The sequence below is a fragment of the Panthera uncia genome, chromosome E1 (genome assembly GCF_023721935.1).
Source record: "Panthera uncia isolate 11264 chromosome E1, Puncia_PCG_1.0, whole genome shotgun sequence".
NCBI classification, from domain to species: Eukaryota; Metazoa; Chordata; class Mammalia; order Carnivora; family Felidae; genus Panthera; species Panthera uncia.
Window position 1 is genome coordinate 44,636,913 of NC_064814.1, and position 15,502 is coordinate 44,652,414.

At 52.1% G+C, this 15,502-nt stretch overlaps 1 protein-coding gene across 3 annotated transcripts in view; it reads right to left on the reverse strand.

The window, feature by feature from the left end:
• SMG6 (SMG6 nonsense mediated mRNA decay factor) overlaps positions 1-15,502 on the reverse strand; it is a 227,433-nt gene that overhangs the window by 14,443 nt on the left and 197,488 nt on the right. For all 3 annotated transcript variants that reach the window (XM_049636759.1, XM_049636760.1, XM_049636761.1), the window contains 2 exons: positions 8,158-8,334; positions 4,223-4,369 (listed from right to left, as the gene is read on the reverse strand). In XM_049636759.1, coding sequence (XP_049492716.1) covers positions 4,223-4,369; positions 8,158-8,334 — 324 coding nt within the window. The remainder of the gene's footprint in view (positions 1-4,222; positions 4,370-8,157; positions 8,335-15,502) is intronic.

Genomic DNA, 15,502 nt, shown 5'->3' on the forward strand with positions numbered 1-15,502 from the left:
TTCACAGGGCCAGGATGAGGTGCCAAGAGGCCACGCCTCATGCCTAGAGGCGGATTTTCAGTGACTGCTTAGCCCTAGGGGCCTGATTAGGACTGAAACACCTCAGACCAACTGCCCAGACAAACCTTGTACCTGGCACTCTGGTCTCCAGACACCTCCCAAGAATGGCAATGGGAATGAAAAGGACTCGGTCAGAAAGCATCCAGGTGGGCAGAACCGACCTAATGTGAAGAGGTGTCTCAGGCAACAGGCAAAGCCTGGGGTGAGCCAGAGAGCGTGGCCTCAAGGTCCCAGGTGGGCGGTCTTGGCCCCTCAGTATTCAGGGACTTGCCTGGGTGCCGTGGCTCCAGCTGCACAGGCCCGGAGAGCTGCCCACACCCCTTTTCTGACCTCCAGTCGGCCCCACTCACCAGCCTCTGTGCAAGGCCGGAAGCGGGGAGGGACAGGCTGAGGAGGGAGGTTAGGCCTCACCTCCCCCATCCCACAGATGAGCTTGGGCCCAGGGGTCTAGGTGGGAGAAGGGAAGTGGGGGTGTGGCTACAGCCCCAGATCTCAGTTGGACTTTATAGCCATCATGGGGGCCAGGAGGATTTTTTTCAACTCCATCTTCATATCCCCTTCCCCAAACATGTGTGGTTCCTGTTTTGCTGCATCTGTAAAAGGCGCCGGGAGCTGGGGACTTGCCTTACACCTCTCGGTTAACACCCCTGGAGACTGATGGAGTTCAGAGCAGTGTAATTTACAGCCCATCTCTCCAATCTTAATTCACCCGATGCTCCTCTCTTCCTTATTGTATTAGTGTGACCCAGGTACCTGCCAACAATAATGGCCTCTCCAGCTAGGAGCCTCTCCCCCACTCCCAGGACAATTTATACCTTTTCCTTGGGATTTTCCCCCCTTAAATTAAACAAAAAGAGGAAAAATAAGAAAAGGTTAACATGGGTTTGGAGTGCTGCAGCCCCGTGGTTCTGGGCTGGGAGCCAATGGCCCGAGGGCACACACATGTGTGTGCTCTCCCAGAAGGGCCTTCACCGGCCCTGTTTTACAGCCACCTCGGCACAGACTCCAGGGTTCACGCATATGGCCAGACAGATGTGTCTGGCTTACGTTCAAGGCTGGAAAATGAAGAATTATGGAAGTGAAGGGCCCCGGGCATTAAAAGGGGGGGGAAGGAAGGGGGGAATTTTTCCTCTGCTGAGAAATCCTCCTGTGGCTGTGAGGCTGGAGGAAGAAGGCTGACAGGAGGCAGGGCCGCCAGCAGTGGTGCATGTGGGGCCTGTTCTTAAAGGGGCCACAGCAACCCAAACCCCAGCTGGCCCATAGCAGGCCTGTGGTGCCCAGGCCCGAGCAGCCTGCTCTGAAGGAGGTGACGGGGGGAACAAAGTTCCCGAGCAGGGGCAGCCCCAGGCACCAGACGTCAAGCAAGATTCATACAAGACCTCCGGTTTGCAACGCACTGCCTGTTGCTGGAGAGGCCAAGCTGAGCAAGGCGCTCTTGACGAGGCCATGTCCCCATGGCACGTGCTCCCACAGCATCCTGTACTTCCCTTTGGCCACAGTGCACGCTGACGCCTCAAATCACTGGCTCCTCCATTCACTGTACACCCTGCACCTTCTGGGGCGGGACTTCTTTGGTTCGGTCCTGTCTCCCCCGACCCCTAGCCTAGCAGATGCTCCACTACCACTTATTACACACTGAGATGGAGACATGGTACTTGCTTCTAAGGAGTTCACAGTACAACAGCGGGGGTGGGGTGGGTGGGGAACACGTCCAGAAATAACTGTAATACGAGACATGATACAAGTTTCAGAAACGAAGCATAAATCAGTGCCACAGGAACACTGAGCAGAGAGGGATGAATTCCTCCTGAGGGGTATCAGGGAAGGCTTCACTGGGGAGATGAAGTTTCATCTGAGGACTGAAGGAAGACTAGAGTTTCAACAGGTAATAGGAAATGTGGAGCAGGAAAAGGGTATTCTGGTCTGAGGGAACAGCATGGACTGAGACCCGAGAGTGGGACAGGGTAGAGCACGTCAGGGGACAGTGAGAGGAGAGGACGGTTAGTGTTGTGGTCCGGGCAGAAGGGCACTAGTGTCTGGACAGGCACTTTACACGCACTGTCATTCTGAGGTAGGTGCTGTTACCACTTTCGTTTCATAGATGAGGAAACAGTTTTAGAGAAGTTAAATAATTTGCCCAATGCCACACAGCTCGTAAGGCTCACGGGCGAGAGGAGAAGAGGCTGAGAAAACATTGGGAACAGACAAGAAAACCTTAAATGCCATAGTAAGGAATTAGATTTTACTAGTGAAGCAGAGGCACAGATGATTTCTGAGCAGGGGAGCAGTTCTTTTGGGAAGAGAAGGATGACCACACGTGAGGTGCCCTGGAGGCAGCGAGGATCCTGGTGTGCGGACGGCACGTTCGCAGACTACCGAGTAAACAGCACCCCCTGGAGTTGTGCAATGCGTGGGCTCTGACTGCTCTAATCCAAGTCAGTACATGGCCTAGAGCAGCAGCTGTGGCAATGGGAACAGACAGGAGAGAAGGGAATAAATGAGCAGAAGGGGTTAAAAGCCAGTGAGGAATTTAAGAGGATTGTCTAGTTGCTACTGTCTATTAAGTCACCGAACAAATATCTGCTGAGTGCCAACTCTGCACACTGAGACTAAGAAGTGACAGGAAGGAGGAGGCCAAGAAGAGAATGGTGGTGAGGAAGCCTAGGAGGGAGGTGTGGCCAACAGAGGGCTTGCTTGTGCTTGACTGGCGGCTGCAGGAAGGGGGCTTCAGGGCCTAAAGCTACAGGGACGTCAAGTATGACGGGGATCGAGACTCGATGAAGACAGGTACTTGGTGATTTCTGACACCACAGTTTCCATAACTGCTGGGTTGAGGGTCAGGACATGGAGGCGGCAAGTATAGACAGAACCTTTGGAAAGACTGATGGTGAGGAAGAAAATAACCACAGGACAGGAAGAAAGACAGCCTGAGGATGAAGCTGCCTTGCAGGCCACAACAGAGGGTTACACACAGACCCTAGAAGGGCTGAGGAGGCAGCCACACCATGACAGTGACCTGGTAGGAGGTACCACACACTTGATTCCAACCAGCCAAGGGACATGAATACCTCAAGAGCAACAGATCCCAAATGGTATTCATTCCCCTTCCCGGGGCAGAGTTCTGCTCGGTGTTTAGACAAGTATCAGGCCACAGTGACCACTTACGGAGCACACACCGTGTGCCATTCATTGTGTTACGTGCTTTACACGCACTGGTTCCTGTAGGCCTCACGGCAATTCTAGGAGGCAGGCGCTACTACCACTTCCATCTTACAGATGGGGAAACGGGCTCTGAGAAGTTAATGTCCCCGAAGTCACAAAACCAGTAAGTGGTGGAGCCCAAGAATGTGATCAGGTCTGCCTGACCACAGACCATTAAGCCCTGTGGCAAAGGCAAGGGGCGGCTGAAGCGAGGACTGGAAACAAGACATTCCTAAAGAGGCCCGATGCTTCCCCATGCTTACGGTCTTTAAAGGCTTTAAAGGGAGGAACATGACTGGCTCTTCGCTGTCTGCCCTGAGCCCCAGATAAGAGGAAGTGAGCTTATACAGTGTAAAAGGACAGACTTGGGAGAGCCATAGAGAAAAACTTGCCGCAAGTGCAGGTACGGGTCCACAGCTGAGCTGGTGGTGGAGGAACTGCGTGTGGAGATGAAGTAGTTTCTCTCCGGGAGGGTTTAGTGTGTCCTGTCCAGAGGGGCTCAGTCATTACACTCGGAATCCAGATAAGCAGACTGTGGCTATGACATTCTCTTCCCCGAGAAGTGGTGTTCTCAACAGAGCACCTATGACCTCTCCAGGAGTGCCTGGATAAGGTTTAAGGGGACTCTGAAACCCTGAAATTGTGTGGAAGATTGTATATGTGTAGGTGTGTATTCACAGATCATCACTGGAGAAGAAGCTTTCAGCAGATTCTCTGAGAAGAACCTGCTTCTGCCTTGGAGTCCACGAGAAGGGAGACTCCAGGCACCAAAAATGCTACCAGAATTTGGTGATGGAGAAAGAAAATGGGTGGGACCAGTAAGGACACTGCAAGACCGTCTCTTCCTGAGAGGGTCCTTCTTATCCCTACTTGTGACTCACACTACCCCCCCCCCCCCACCCCCCCATGCCCTACACAGCCACCACCCTGATGGGAACCACCCTCCCCAGGCAGGCCCCACCTGGATCTTTTCTTGGCGACGCTGCTGCTCAGCTATCTTCCTGGCCAAAGCCAGCTTCTTGGCCCGAAGTTCCCTGATGTCATCCTCACCCCCGCTGCCTTCGGCCTCTGAATCTTCCTCAAAGTCTTCAATCACCACGTCCTCCTCCTTTGGGTGGTGGAGCAGACCAGGGGAGAGAGGAGACTGTGAGCCCATGGCCCTTCCCAGCCCCACCCTTCTGTCCTCCTAGCACTCCCAACTCCATGGAAAGAATGGCCTTTCCTTACAAAGGACCCCAAGGTGTGTGCTTCCTTCAACTCAGGCAGAGAGGGAGTCGACAGAAGCTGCCACCTTGCCCTACAGCAACTGCTCCCTTTTGCACTCCAGGCTCTTTCCTCTTGGAGAGTCATATGTTCACAGGAGAAGTGACTCACACACACATATACTTCCATGCTTATACACACAGCTCTCCATTCTCCTTTGCACACACTCACCAAGTCTTGCTTAGAACATATTTTCCTTTTGAAATCACCAAAGGGGAAAACAACAGAGAAAGCTGAACCACTCAATTTAGACCTAATTCCTGCTAATGATCTGATAGGAATCAATTCTGGCCAAGAGCTGTGAGTTAGGCGTGGAAGCTCCCCTGCCCCCGAGATAGCTTCAGGGAGCAGATGCTGTAGCTCAGCAGACCTTGCCCTGGTTTCTTTTTAAGACCACAGCCTGGCGGTGTGGGGGCTGCTGAGCCCCATTACAGGAATTCACATGACATGACCTTGCTCGGCTGCCCCCTCGGGTCTGGGCAGGCTAGGAGATGGCTGGCTAGCTTCAGGAGCCTCCTGCCAGGCTGGTGGAGCCTTCCCCAGGGATGGCTCCTCCCCGCCTGCAGCCTCAGCTCTCAGAAGCCCCCACTCCCCGGGTGGTCCCAGGCTCCATTCCTCACTCTCTCACTTCTGACCTTGGTCAGCAGAGAACATGCAGCTGCCCAAGACAGTGTCCTCTGAGGGACAGCATTAGCATGGGTAACACGGAGTGATTTAGTAGGAGAAGATTCCTGTGTTTCTAACTAGATGATGATAATAATGACAATGATTATGACAATAACAGCTACCATTTACTGAATGCTTATTGTTGGTCAGATAACTAGGCTCAGTGTTTTTCATGTATCAACTCATTTAATACTCACGATGGTCTGTGAAATAGGTGTCACTATCATCCCTACTTTATAAATGAGTACACTGAGGTTTGGAGAGTTAAACAGTTTGCTCAAGGTCAAAGGTAATAAGTGGTAGATCAGGGATTCAAATTCCAGTGGGACTGACTCCAAAGTATGTGCTCTTACCAACAAGGCTGGGGTCTTGAATCTAGACAGTAAGGCCAGACCAGCCCTGAATGGCTCAGGCTTCCACTAAGCCCACCCGGGACCTGTTCATTAGAGTCTTGCTCTCTCCTCTAACTGTCCATCTCAAGATGATATTCTGAAGGATTCTTTGGGCTGAAAGTGGTTGGTATAGTGTGTGGGTGCATAGGTGATGCTTTTGTCTTGGGAGCAAAATCTAGGGGTAGGAAGACAGTTTTGGTAGCATCTCTAAGGAATGGGACTCTCTTCTGCTCATGAAGAATGATGCCTGAGGAAACAAAGAATCACCGTCTCCTTCCTCCCCCAACCAGCTTCAGTGATCCAATCTTTCAGTTTAGGGAGAGACGGGGGTCTCAGGATGGGGTTAGAACTGTCACTATCCAAGAAGTCTCAGGGGTCTGGGACGCTGTCCACAGTCACCATGCATCTGACGACCCACAGACTATTCATTTCTGGGAGGCCCAGGCCATGAGGAGGAAGACTCGGTCTACACATTTTGCTTCCTTGTTCGTGAGGTTAACCTGGACCAGAGTCAGTGGGACAGGATGGCTAACTAACCTGTTGGGGGAACACTGCCTCTGCCTGCTCTGATCAGAGATCCACAGGGTTATCACGGGGCTTGGAGTAAGCTTGACTGAGGTCAAAAGGGGGTCAGTGAGGCTTGTCTGAGGTTCACTCAGCTCTCACAGCAAACGAGGAAGTGTGGGGTTATGAAATTACAAAGACCAGGGTAAGCAGGGTTTCCCAGGGGCCACTAACATAAAGGAACCCAGGAGGCTCGTGGGAAAAGGAAGAAGTGGGCAGCATGGTGTGGGTCATAACCTTTGTTTGGTCAATAAGCCTCAGAAGGAGAGAGAGAGTGGCACAGCCAAACTCTGGGCCTGGAGAGCTGGTCTGATCCTCCTAAGAGTGGAGGAGGCACCCCCTTGGCATTTACATTGTGCCCTTCTCTCCGGGCCTCACTTGAGGTGAGATTTGGTACCGGATTTGGTACTGTGGGCTCCACCAGCCAGAGGACATCTCTCACAGCAGTCCTGGATGCTGGCCTTGCTTACTTTCCACTGTCTGCCTCAGCCTTGAAGTGTGGGTGAGACAGCTGGCTGAGGCGCTGCCCCACCCATGCTTCCCTGCACAGCACCCAGGGCTTGGGTGGCATGCTCCGTCCCACCTCAAGCCTGGACACCCCGATGGCTTTAGCAACCCACCGCCTCCTCCCATACTGACAGCTCATTCTTTCCCGTTATTCCCTGCCCAGGTTTCATCTGGAGTCTGGAATCATGGGCTCAGCTTTATCCCTGGAACCACCTCTGTCCTGGAAGCTGAGCCCTGTGTCATCAGGGGTGGGGTGGGGTTCTCCAGCTATTCTAATGAAGCCAGTCCAAGACTCTGCTGCTCTGAAGACTCTGAACCAAAGGTGGCCACTCTATCACTGCTTCAGATCACAAACGACAGCTTCCAGCTGACATCTGGCTTCCCTGGCCTGTTGCTGATTTCATCCCTGCACCCCACCCTGCTCCACCAGGCGCTTGAGACTGCTGTGGGCCAAATGACTGTGTTGGCCTACGGGTGACCTGGCCTCTGGCTACAATCACTTCCGTCCCTTCTTGAAGTCCCACGTTCCTTCCCACCTAAGTCTCCTCTGTCTTTAACGCTGCAGAGGAAAAAAGGAGAGTCAACCTTCAGGCATAAGTGAACCGTGTGTGTGTATACACCCAGACAGAGCTACCCACACCCAGACAGACAGCAGGGCAGCTGGCAGCGATAGGAAACGCATGCATGTGCCGGCATCACCACACACTCACATTTACTCAGAACCCACAGCCAGCAGGGCAGCCGGCGGCAGAGTTCTGTTTCAACTAACACACAAACCCAGCACACACAGACCTGTGACAACAATCCCCCTCAAGAAGACACATACGTGGACAGGAGGGCAACCGGTGGTGGGGCTTAGCAGGGGTGTGTACACGGTCTCGTGCGCACGCGCATACACACACACATATACACATGGTCTGGAGTGAAGCAAGGGCTACAGGAACAACCAAGGGCAAACAAACAAGAGGAGAATTCCTTAATCACATCAGGATGTGCAGGAGGGAGGGAGGGAGGGAGGGAGTGAGCGAGGGAGGGAGAGTAGGCCGGGGGAGGGGGTGATTTTCCACACGGGGCCAGCAATGTCAGCTCTTCCTGTACGTGTGCTGGAGGCTGGAGTTCAGGCCTGTGCTGCGCTGAGCTCCACACATCTATAAACTTGATCCTCAGCCTGAACCCTAACACCCCCCACCCCCAACTCCCTTTCCTAAGCCTCCCGAGCTGCACATTATTAAACTCTTTCTTTCCCTCCCTTCTCCTCCAATGCAACATTAAAAAGAAGCATCTGGAACTCGTAGCAGAGTGAGATGGAGACACTGGGGTGGGACTGGCAGGAAGGGGCACCAGCAGAGTGCACTCTTGAGAAGTTGGCTGGTCACGTCCACATCCATACTGCTGTGAGCGGTTATAAATAACCAGGGTAAGAGCAGCAGCCATGGGCAGAGCAGGGTTGGGGGCGGGGAGGGGAGCCTTCCCTCTGCCACAGCGGGCTCTCCCCGCATAGTACCTCATCTTCCAGTTGTTTTCCCTCTTGGCTTCCCATTTCCTTTCCCATGGTGTCTGGGACGGGTGCCACTGACACATATTTTCCACCCTTGAATGCCAGCAGAGGCTCTTCTTGTCCACAAAGGGCTTCCAGAAAATACTTCAGCACTGTGACCCTTTTGCAGTCGGCTGCAATAACCTACAGGGCGAGAGGGAGAGAAGCAAAACAGCATTTTCTGAAAGGGAAGATGAAGATGACAGGCACTGTTTGCTGGCAGAGGGGCACGTGACAAGTGTGTCAAAGTTACCCGACAAGGCTGTGGGGTGAACGAGCGGGAGTTTGAGCGTGTGTGAGACTGCGAAGGAGGGCCAGGGCAAGGGGGTTGAGGTCAAGGTCCTCTGGAGGAAGAGAGCACCACTACCTCTCCTAGGTCATCTCTGGGGGAGCAGACAACCCCACGATCAAGGCCCTCTGGGCTTTGCCTTTCTTCTACTGAGGTCCTGATATAAAATAAGAATACACTAGATTCTTCTAAGTTTAGCATTTAATTGATAGAAGGAAGGAGGGAGCACAGAACACTGGCTTTCACAGAATACAGCTTCCTGGTACCCTCACGGCCACTCCATTCTCCTCCCGGCTCCCCTCTCTCTCGGTTCCCAAGAGGAGCCCTTCTAGCCTGAGTGCAAAATGAATGATGAGGGCTTTCTTGGCTGTTTCATTTCAGCTAGATCACTTCAGGCTTCCCCTGACAGGTTCCTGCTCCACCTAAGAGCTTCTCGTGCTCAAGAGACTGGGGCCAGGCAGGAAATTGTTGTCAGGAGAAGGGAGACAGGCAAAGCAGGTAGGGGGTGTTTCACCAAAGCTCTGCTCCTCCAGGGGTCCACGCCATCCTGCTCCCATGTGGCCACATCAGCACATAAGCCAGTGCTGTCAGAGAAACTGGGGCTGATTTAGCTGAAATGAAATTCAATATCTTGAGCAATCGTCAAATTTGTAAGTGTCTCAGAGGAAGTTTCCGTAGTCACTCTGTCTGGGGTCCTTCTCCTGTGAGACCACACAGGTGTGTCCTCACCTGTAAACCCGTCTGCATTGCTGGCACCCTCGCATGCCCTGCTCTTCATCTCTGGCCTCTGGGGTCCTTTCCTCCTTACTGGCAGGGCACGTACCAAGGAAGAGGAGGAGCCCTGCTTGATCTGGAGCTTGGAAACTGGTGAAGGCCATCACTGCCTCATCAGCACTACCCTTAGCCCCTGGAGAGTGCCCTCCACCATGCTTTCCCATTCCAGACCACGAAAGGGACCTCTACGTCTGTATCACATAGTAAAGTACAAACTTGGAGACTGGCTTTGGTTGTTTGCTCCTTGTTTTACAGGTGCATATGCCCCTCACCTGGACAATAACCCCACTGGTAGCAAAGGGATACATCTTGCACTTTTTGTGCTTCTCTACCAGGGGGTGCTAAGGGCAAGTGGGGCGCACAGGAGGCTCGCAGTAAGGACCGACGGGCGCAGGGGAACATGAGGCAGGTGTGATCCAAGTCTTCCAGGACACTGTGGAGCTGAGCGCTACTGTGCCAGCTGGCTGGCCAGGGCAAGTGCAGCACGCACCAGTCAGCTGTGACTCCAACTCTGTGACTCTATCCTTTGCTGCCTCTCCCAGCCAAACCTGCTATTCTCCCTATGAGTGCCCCCTGCTCACCCTCACCAATGGCCCTGGTAGCTTTATAGGCCTGAATCTCAGGCTAAGTCTCGACCACCTCCACCTGAGAAGCTGACTTAACAGGTGCTCAGCTACCCAGCGAAAGCTTAGGAAAGGACAGCCATCTTGAACTTGGGGTGCCAGGTCCTGGACTTGGGCCAGGGCAGGTAGCCACAGGTTCCACTGCATGTGTTTGTTCAAACATGTCATGAGAAAGGCTAGGGAATACAGAAGCAGGGGCTAAAAAGCATTAAAGAACAGAGCTGCAGTGAGTAATGGCCTGGCAGGCAGCACGCACAGTGGCCTCCCTGCATCCCCAGCCTCTCACTTGCAGAGGAAACTTCTGCATTTCCACAAGACTGCCAGTTTCCTCTCTGTGGTCTAATTTTAACCACCTTGTCGTTACAGTGTGTGTCAGCCACCTGACCCCACTATGACCTCTGACCTTATGCCCCAGCTACTGCTTGCACTATGGAGAATTATGTAATGGGTCCAGGACTTTCCTTTTCAGTGTGTGAGGCTGCTACCAGTGAATGGAGAGGAGGTGGGGGTTAAGGGGTGAGAGGAAGACAGAGGAAAAGCTTGCCATGGTCCTTGGCATCACCTGGATGGTAAGACGTATGCCAGGACTCTTGCTGAATATGCAGCAGAAATGTGCCCAGAAGAGCAGAGCATGTCCATGGCTGTGTGTGCCCGCTGATAGGCAGTGAGAAGAGTTCCTGCTGTTTACAGCATGGGCTTGGTGGCATGCTCAAAGGCTCAGGAAGAAAGTGTGATTAGTGGCCAAGAGGGAGAAAGGGCACATTATGGACGTGGGACTCCTGAGATGGGGATTTCCAGGGCACAGCAGGGGGGCCCCAAGGATGCAGACATCCTGAGTCTGCCTGCAGCACATCCTTAGGGGATCAGTGGAGATTGTCATTCACATGGACACAAAAGCAAAAAGGCATGTTGTGTCCGCCCCCCCCCCCCCCCCCCCCCTTTTTGATTGTCCCTCTAATGTTTAGAAGGAACAAGGTTTCTTTGGGGATTTTGTCTGCTATGGCCAGTTAGTTCCTTCCCTAGGGCGAGGGCACTCCTGGCCGATTCTCAAAAGGGTTTCGATCCACTGGGATCTCTGAGATGCCACTAAAAGATCTAAAGAGAATTCTAGGTGTCTGCAGAGAGACAAGCTACCCAGCCTTTTGGAATTGCAAACTCCCTCCTTTGCAATCCAACTAGCAGGGAGGACAGCCAAGGTTGTGCTGTCTCCTTAGGTTTCCAAAGTGAGTGAGAAATGGGCTTCTAGCTATTTAGTAGATGGGGGAACTGAGAGAGAAAGTCTAGGGCTTGCCCAGGGGCATAGAGAAACTTCTGTCTCCAGCCTTCTGGCCTATCTGGTAAAGCATTCCACTTTAAGGCCAGAGGAATGAGCCCAGCAGAATGAGGACCACAGTTCTCTTGGTCCTGTAGTTTACAAGAGGCTTATGGGAATATTCTCCCAGACAAAGACTCCAGCACTTGAGTTGGGGAAAAAGTTTAAATGTGGTTAATAAGGGACACCGTGATGGAAGAAGCCCTTCGAACCACCCATAAAGAGCCAATTCCAAGATGCTCTTTGGCTGGCCAAGAAGGACTTCCTGGTAGGACAGGGGTTAAAGCTGGGCTCCCTGCTTGGAGAGGAAGGAGTCCAGCTGAAGTCTATGACATAATCCTCACAACAGCTCTGTTCATGAGTACATTTTTCCGTTCTATATCAATGAAAAACACAGAATGTAAGCGGCCTGTACATTGCAGCTCTGGGCAAACTCTAGATTCTCTAGAGGAGACAGAGCTGGGCAGGGGAGGCCTCCGTCATGGGCTGTTAACAGGCTAGAGGTAAGTAAAAGGGCTGCTGGCCAGGGACTACCCCAGGGAACCTGGGACCCAGCACCTTCTCAGTAGCAGTTCTGGCCCTTCTGGAGGGAGACTCACTGTGTGGGAGATTACCAGGAACTCCAACACTGATGGACAAAGTGTCTCACACAAATCACTCTAGTCAGCTTTGAAAAGAAAACTGGGGTTTTAGGTCAGGGAAGAGCTAAAAGAAAGGCGCCCAGAGAAAGCCCCTTTCCGTTCCCCTGAAAACCATCTGAGGCAGCATGCCCCACCAGTGGGAACTGAAACCTCTAGCTTCAGGGCTCCGGTTATCACTGGATCAGGTCCACACGCAAAGAGCCAAGCAGAAAGGAGGACTGAAAGCAAGATGTGGCAAGGCCACACAGGAGTCTGTCCTGTCACAGGCTCAGTTCCTTAGAGGTATAATGAGAGCATGCATGGGGTAAGTGGAGCTTGGAGCTATGTGGAAAGTTAGGTCTTGTGGAAAGCAGGAAGAAACCTCTAGGTCAAGAGAGAAGAGGGAAGGCAGACCGAGCTACTGGTCTGGGGTACCTTAGGTGGGGTTGATAAGCAAGGAGTGGAGTGTTCTACAGCCACTTGGCAGGAGACAAGCCCGGCCTGGGCAGAGATGCCCTGGAAGGAACAGAAAAAGAGATCTGTCTTATGGACTGTGGGGGAGGGCGACAGACAGAGAAAAGGAACTGAGCACCAGGTACCACAGACTGACTGATGTCCTCTGAGTTACAAGACTCAACACCTCAGAGCTGCCACAGAGAAGGGAGAACACTCCTCCCTTCCCTGCGCCCGTGTAGCCAAGAGAGCTCTGAGAACCAGGCCTCTGGATGCAAGTTCTAGGGAATGAGGCACTCACTCCATCTTTATTGGGGTCCCTGTTATCTCCAAACGGGCCTCTTGGAAGGCACAAGCACAACAGGGGCTGGTTTGATTTTGTAGTTTCTTTTTTCTGAACTCTTGGTTTGGGGGAACCAGAATTTAAACCTGTACTATCGGCCAGTTCTCTATTTTTTTCTGGTCTTAAAAAGTCCTGCTTGCTACTGCTCCTCTGGTTAAAGAGAAAAAAATCACATGGGTTTTCCTCTACAAACTGAAGTTTACAGGTTGTTTTTCTTGTTTCTCTAAATGGAGCCAATTATTCTCACATTTGTTGAAACCTTCAATCAAATTTTATAGCTTGTTAATTTTACAGAATGTCCTTAGAGCAAATAAGATGCAGACAGAAAGTGAAGTCTTGCGGAGATTATTAAGAAAGCTTAAAATAGCCTGCAAATCCACCACCAAGGCTGGTGAATATAGGCTGTTTGGCTGGCTTCTGAGGTCAATTAGCAATGGGTTAATTATCATCTTTAATAAGCCAAGCCTACAGATTGGCTACAAGAAGCTAAAGTCAGACTGAAGTGTTTTCACAAACTGGGAACCTCTGGTTATTCACGACTCACCCTCACAGGAGACTACAGGGTGGGAAGGACAATTCTGTAGTGGCCAAGGGTGGGTCAGCCTACAAAGAGGCCTGCCAATGAAAGTTCAGACACAGGGAATCCTCTGGAGCTGGGAGGACAGAGGAAGTGGTTCATTCACATTCCTAGAGGGAGGGGTTTCCAGGCAGGGAGCGGACTCCAGAGGCAGGAGGGAGCTGGCCATAAGGACGCACATTCACTCTGAAGACACAGGGAGTAGCTTACGATGGGGAGACAGACATTCGCAGCCTACCTGAAATCCGAGTGAATTGGTACTGGACTATGAGAGATGGTGGCGGGTCAGAGGGGAAAGAAAGGAAGAACCTGTGCAGGTGCTGAATGACAAAGGGGACAGAGGGAGAAGAGGCACAGGTCCCTGTGCTAGACACATAACCTGAAAACCCCTGGGCACACTGTCAAGGGAATCACTCAGCACTTCACCATTTCCCTATCCCTGCTGCAACGGGGCCCCATTTCTATGCAACGCAGCTAAATGCAGGCCTCTCCTGCAGTCACTTTCGATCCCAATGTCCAGACCCAGCACTCCTTAGTCCTATATGGTTAGTCTGTGTTAGTTGAGAGGTCAATGAATCACAAAATGAGATGTTAACATCGTCGACCAGCCCACAGCAGTCACCCCATTCCACATGTCTGGTCCCAACAGCTGTGTTCTTTTCACAGTGGAGGCAATGGGGGGCGCTACCCATCAGCTGACAACACGCAGATGCCTGTTCAGAGTGGTATGGCAGCCGCTCGCCACACCCACCTCTACTGTGTGTGTGTGTGTGTGTGTGTGTGTGTGTGTGCGCGCGCGCGCGCGCGTGTACTTGCACCCCTGCACTGCCCTGAAGTCTCCTAGAGAGGGATGGGTGGGAACTGGAAAATGGTTAGGTAGAAGACTTCAGGGACAGGGAAGAGGCTACCCTAATAGTCTTACTGTATATTCCAAAAGGTGCAGGTACCTGGCTACTGGGAGGGAGATTATGTTCACCCTGGAGGGAGAGTCGAGGGAACAGAATTGTGGAGCATACCCTGGCACTGAGAAGGTAAGTACAGTAGAAACAATGGGTCCATTCTGGAAAGAGGCAAGTTGAGGCAATAAATGGGGTTGATCGAGAGCCTGGGCTTCACAGAGAGACCTGAGAGACTGGTCTTAACTACGACTTCCTAGCTGTGTGTCTACAGACAAGTTACTTAGCCTCTCTGAGCCTCTGTTTGCTCAAGTTGTTCTGAGGTTTAAAAGAGATAATGCATTATCAAACATTCAGCAAGATGCCCGGGCCAAGTGCTCAATTAATGAATGGCTGTTCTTTTTTCTTCTTCCTTGCTGCCTCACTCTGCTCAGACATGCGTGGAAGCCAGACTCAGAGGTAATGAAGAAGGAAACATGGGGCTGGCACTCCTCTGGAATGTTCACCTGGCTGTTGAGGCTGCTGGAATATCTTACTCAGAACTAAGGTGCTGGATCCAGGCTGCTGGGTAGGCCACTTGGTGGAAGCAAGGCCTGGCCTCTCTCTAGCTGTCCCTCCTCCTAATCTCCACAGAGATTCTTAGGCCTAACCATAGACACGCATTCTGTGGGACTCTAGAGAGGCCTCAAGGACCTGGGCTTTAGGATAAACACACACAACAGAACTAAAATCCTGTACTGAATATCAAGATTGCCTTGTCCATCTAGCTACTTCATACTGGGGTTGTGTGGTGGCTTTGTCTTTTTAGCACTATCCTCCTTAAATGAGACCCAGCTGGATCCTTGCTCCAGGTTCCTCAATACAAAAGAAATGATGAGAAAATCCCCAATGTGGCATTTTCTACCCACCTGAATTTCCTGAGCTTGGAATTCTGAGCAAAGCCAGAGAGAGGAGTCTGGATTTTCCTGTGTAAAGTACAGCCTGCTCTTCTCCAACGGTTCCCTCGTGGAAAGAAACTATTCTTTTCTAGAGCTCTGAGCTCCGGCTGTACGAGCAAGGTGCATTCTCAACATGAGCCCGTTGCAGAGAGCAAACTATAGGCAGCAGTAGCTTGGGCTGCAGTCCAATCCGCTTCCCCTGCAGAGTGCTCTGAGAGCAGCCACCCACATCGGCAGGAGTCAGGGGCGGATACTGGCACTGCCAACACAAGCCTTTCAGGTCTGGCTGGCTTCAGCTGGTCTGAAACCTGGAACACAGGCGCTGGGGCCCTCACTTACTGAACCAGCAGGGGAGGCTACAAGCTCAGCCCCTGGGGATGAAAGTCCTCATGTCTGTCTCAGTCTGCAAACACCCGCATGCAGTCTGTTTCTACACTGCCAGTTAGTTCTGGGCTAGGAGCACTTATCTTGGGCTCCAGTTACGCTG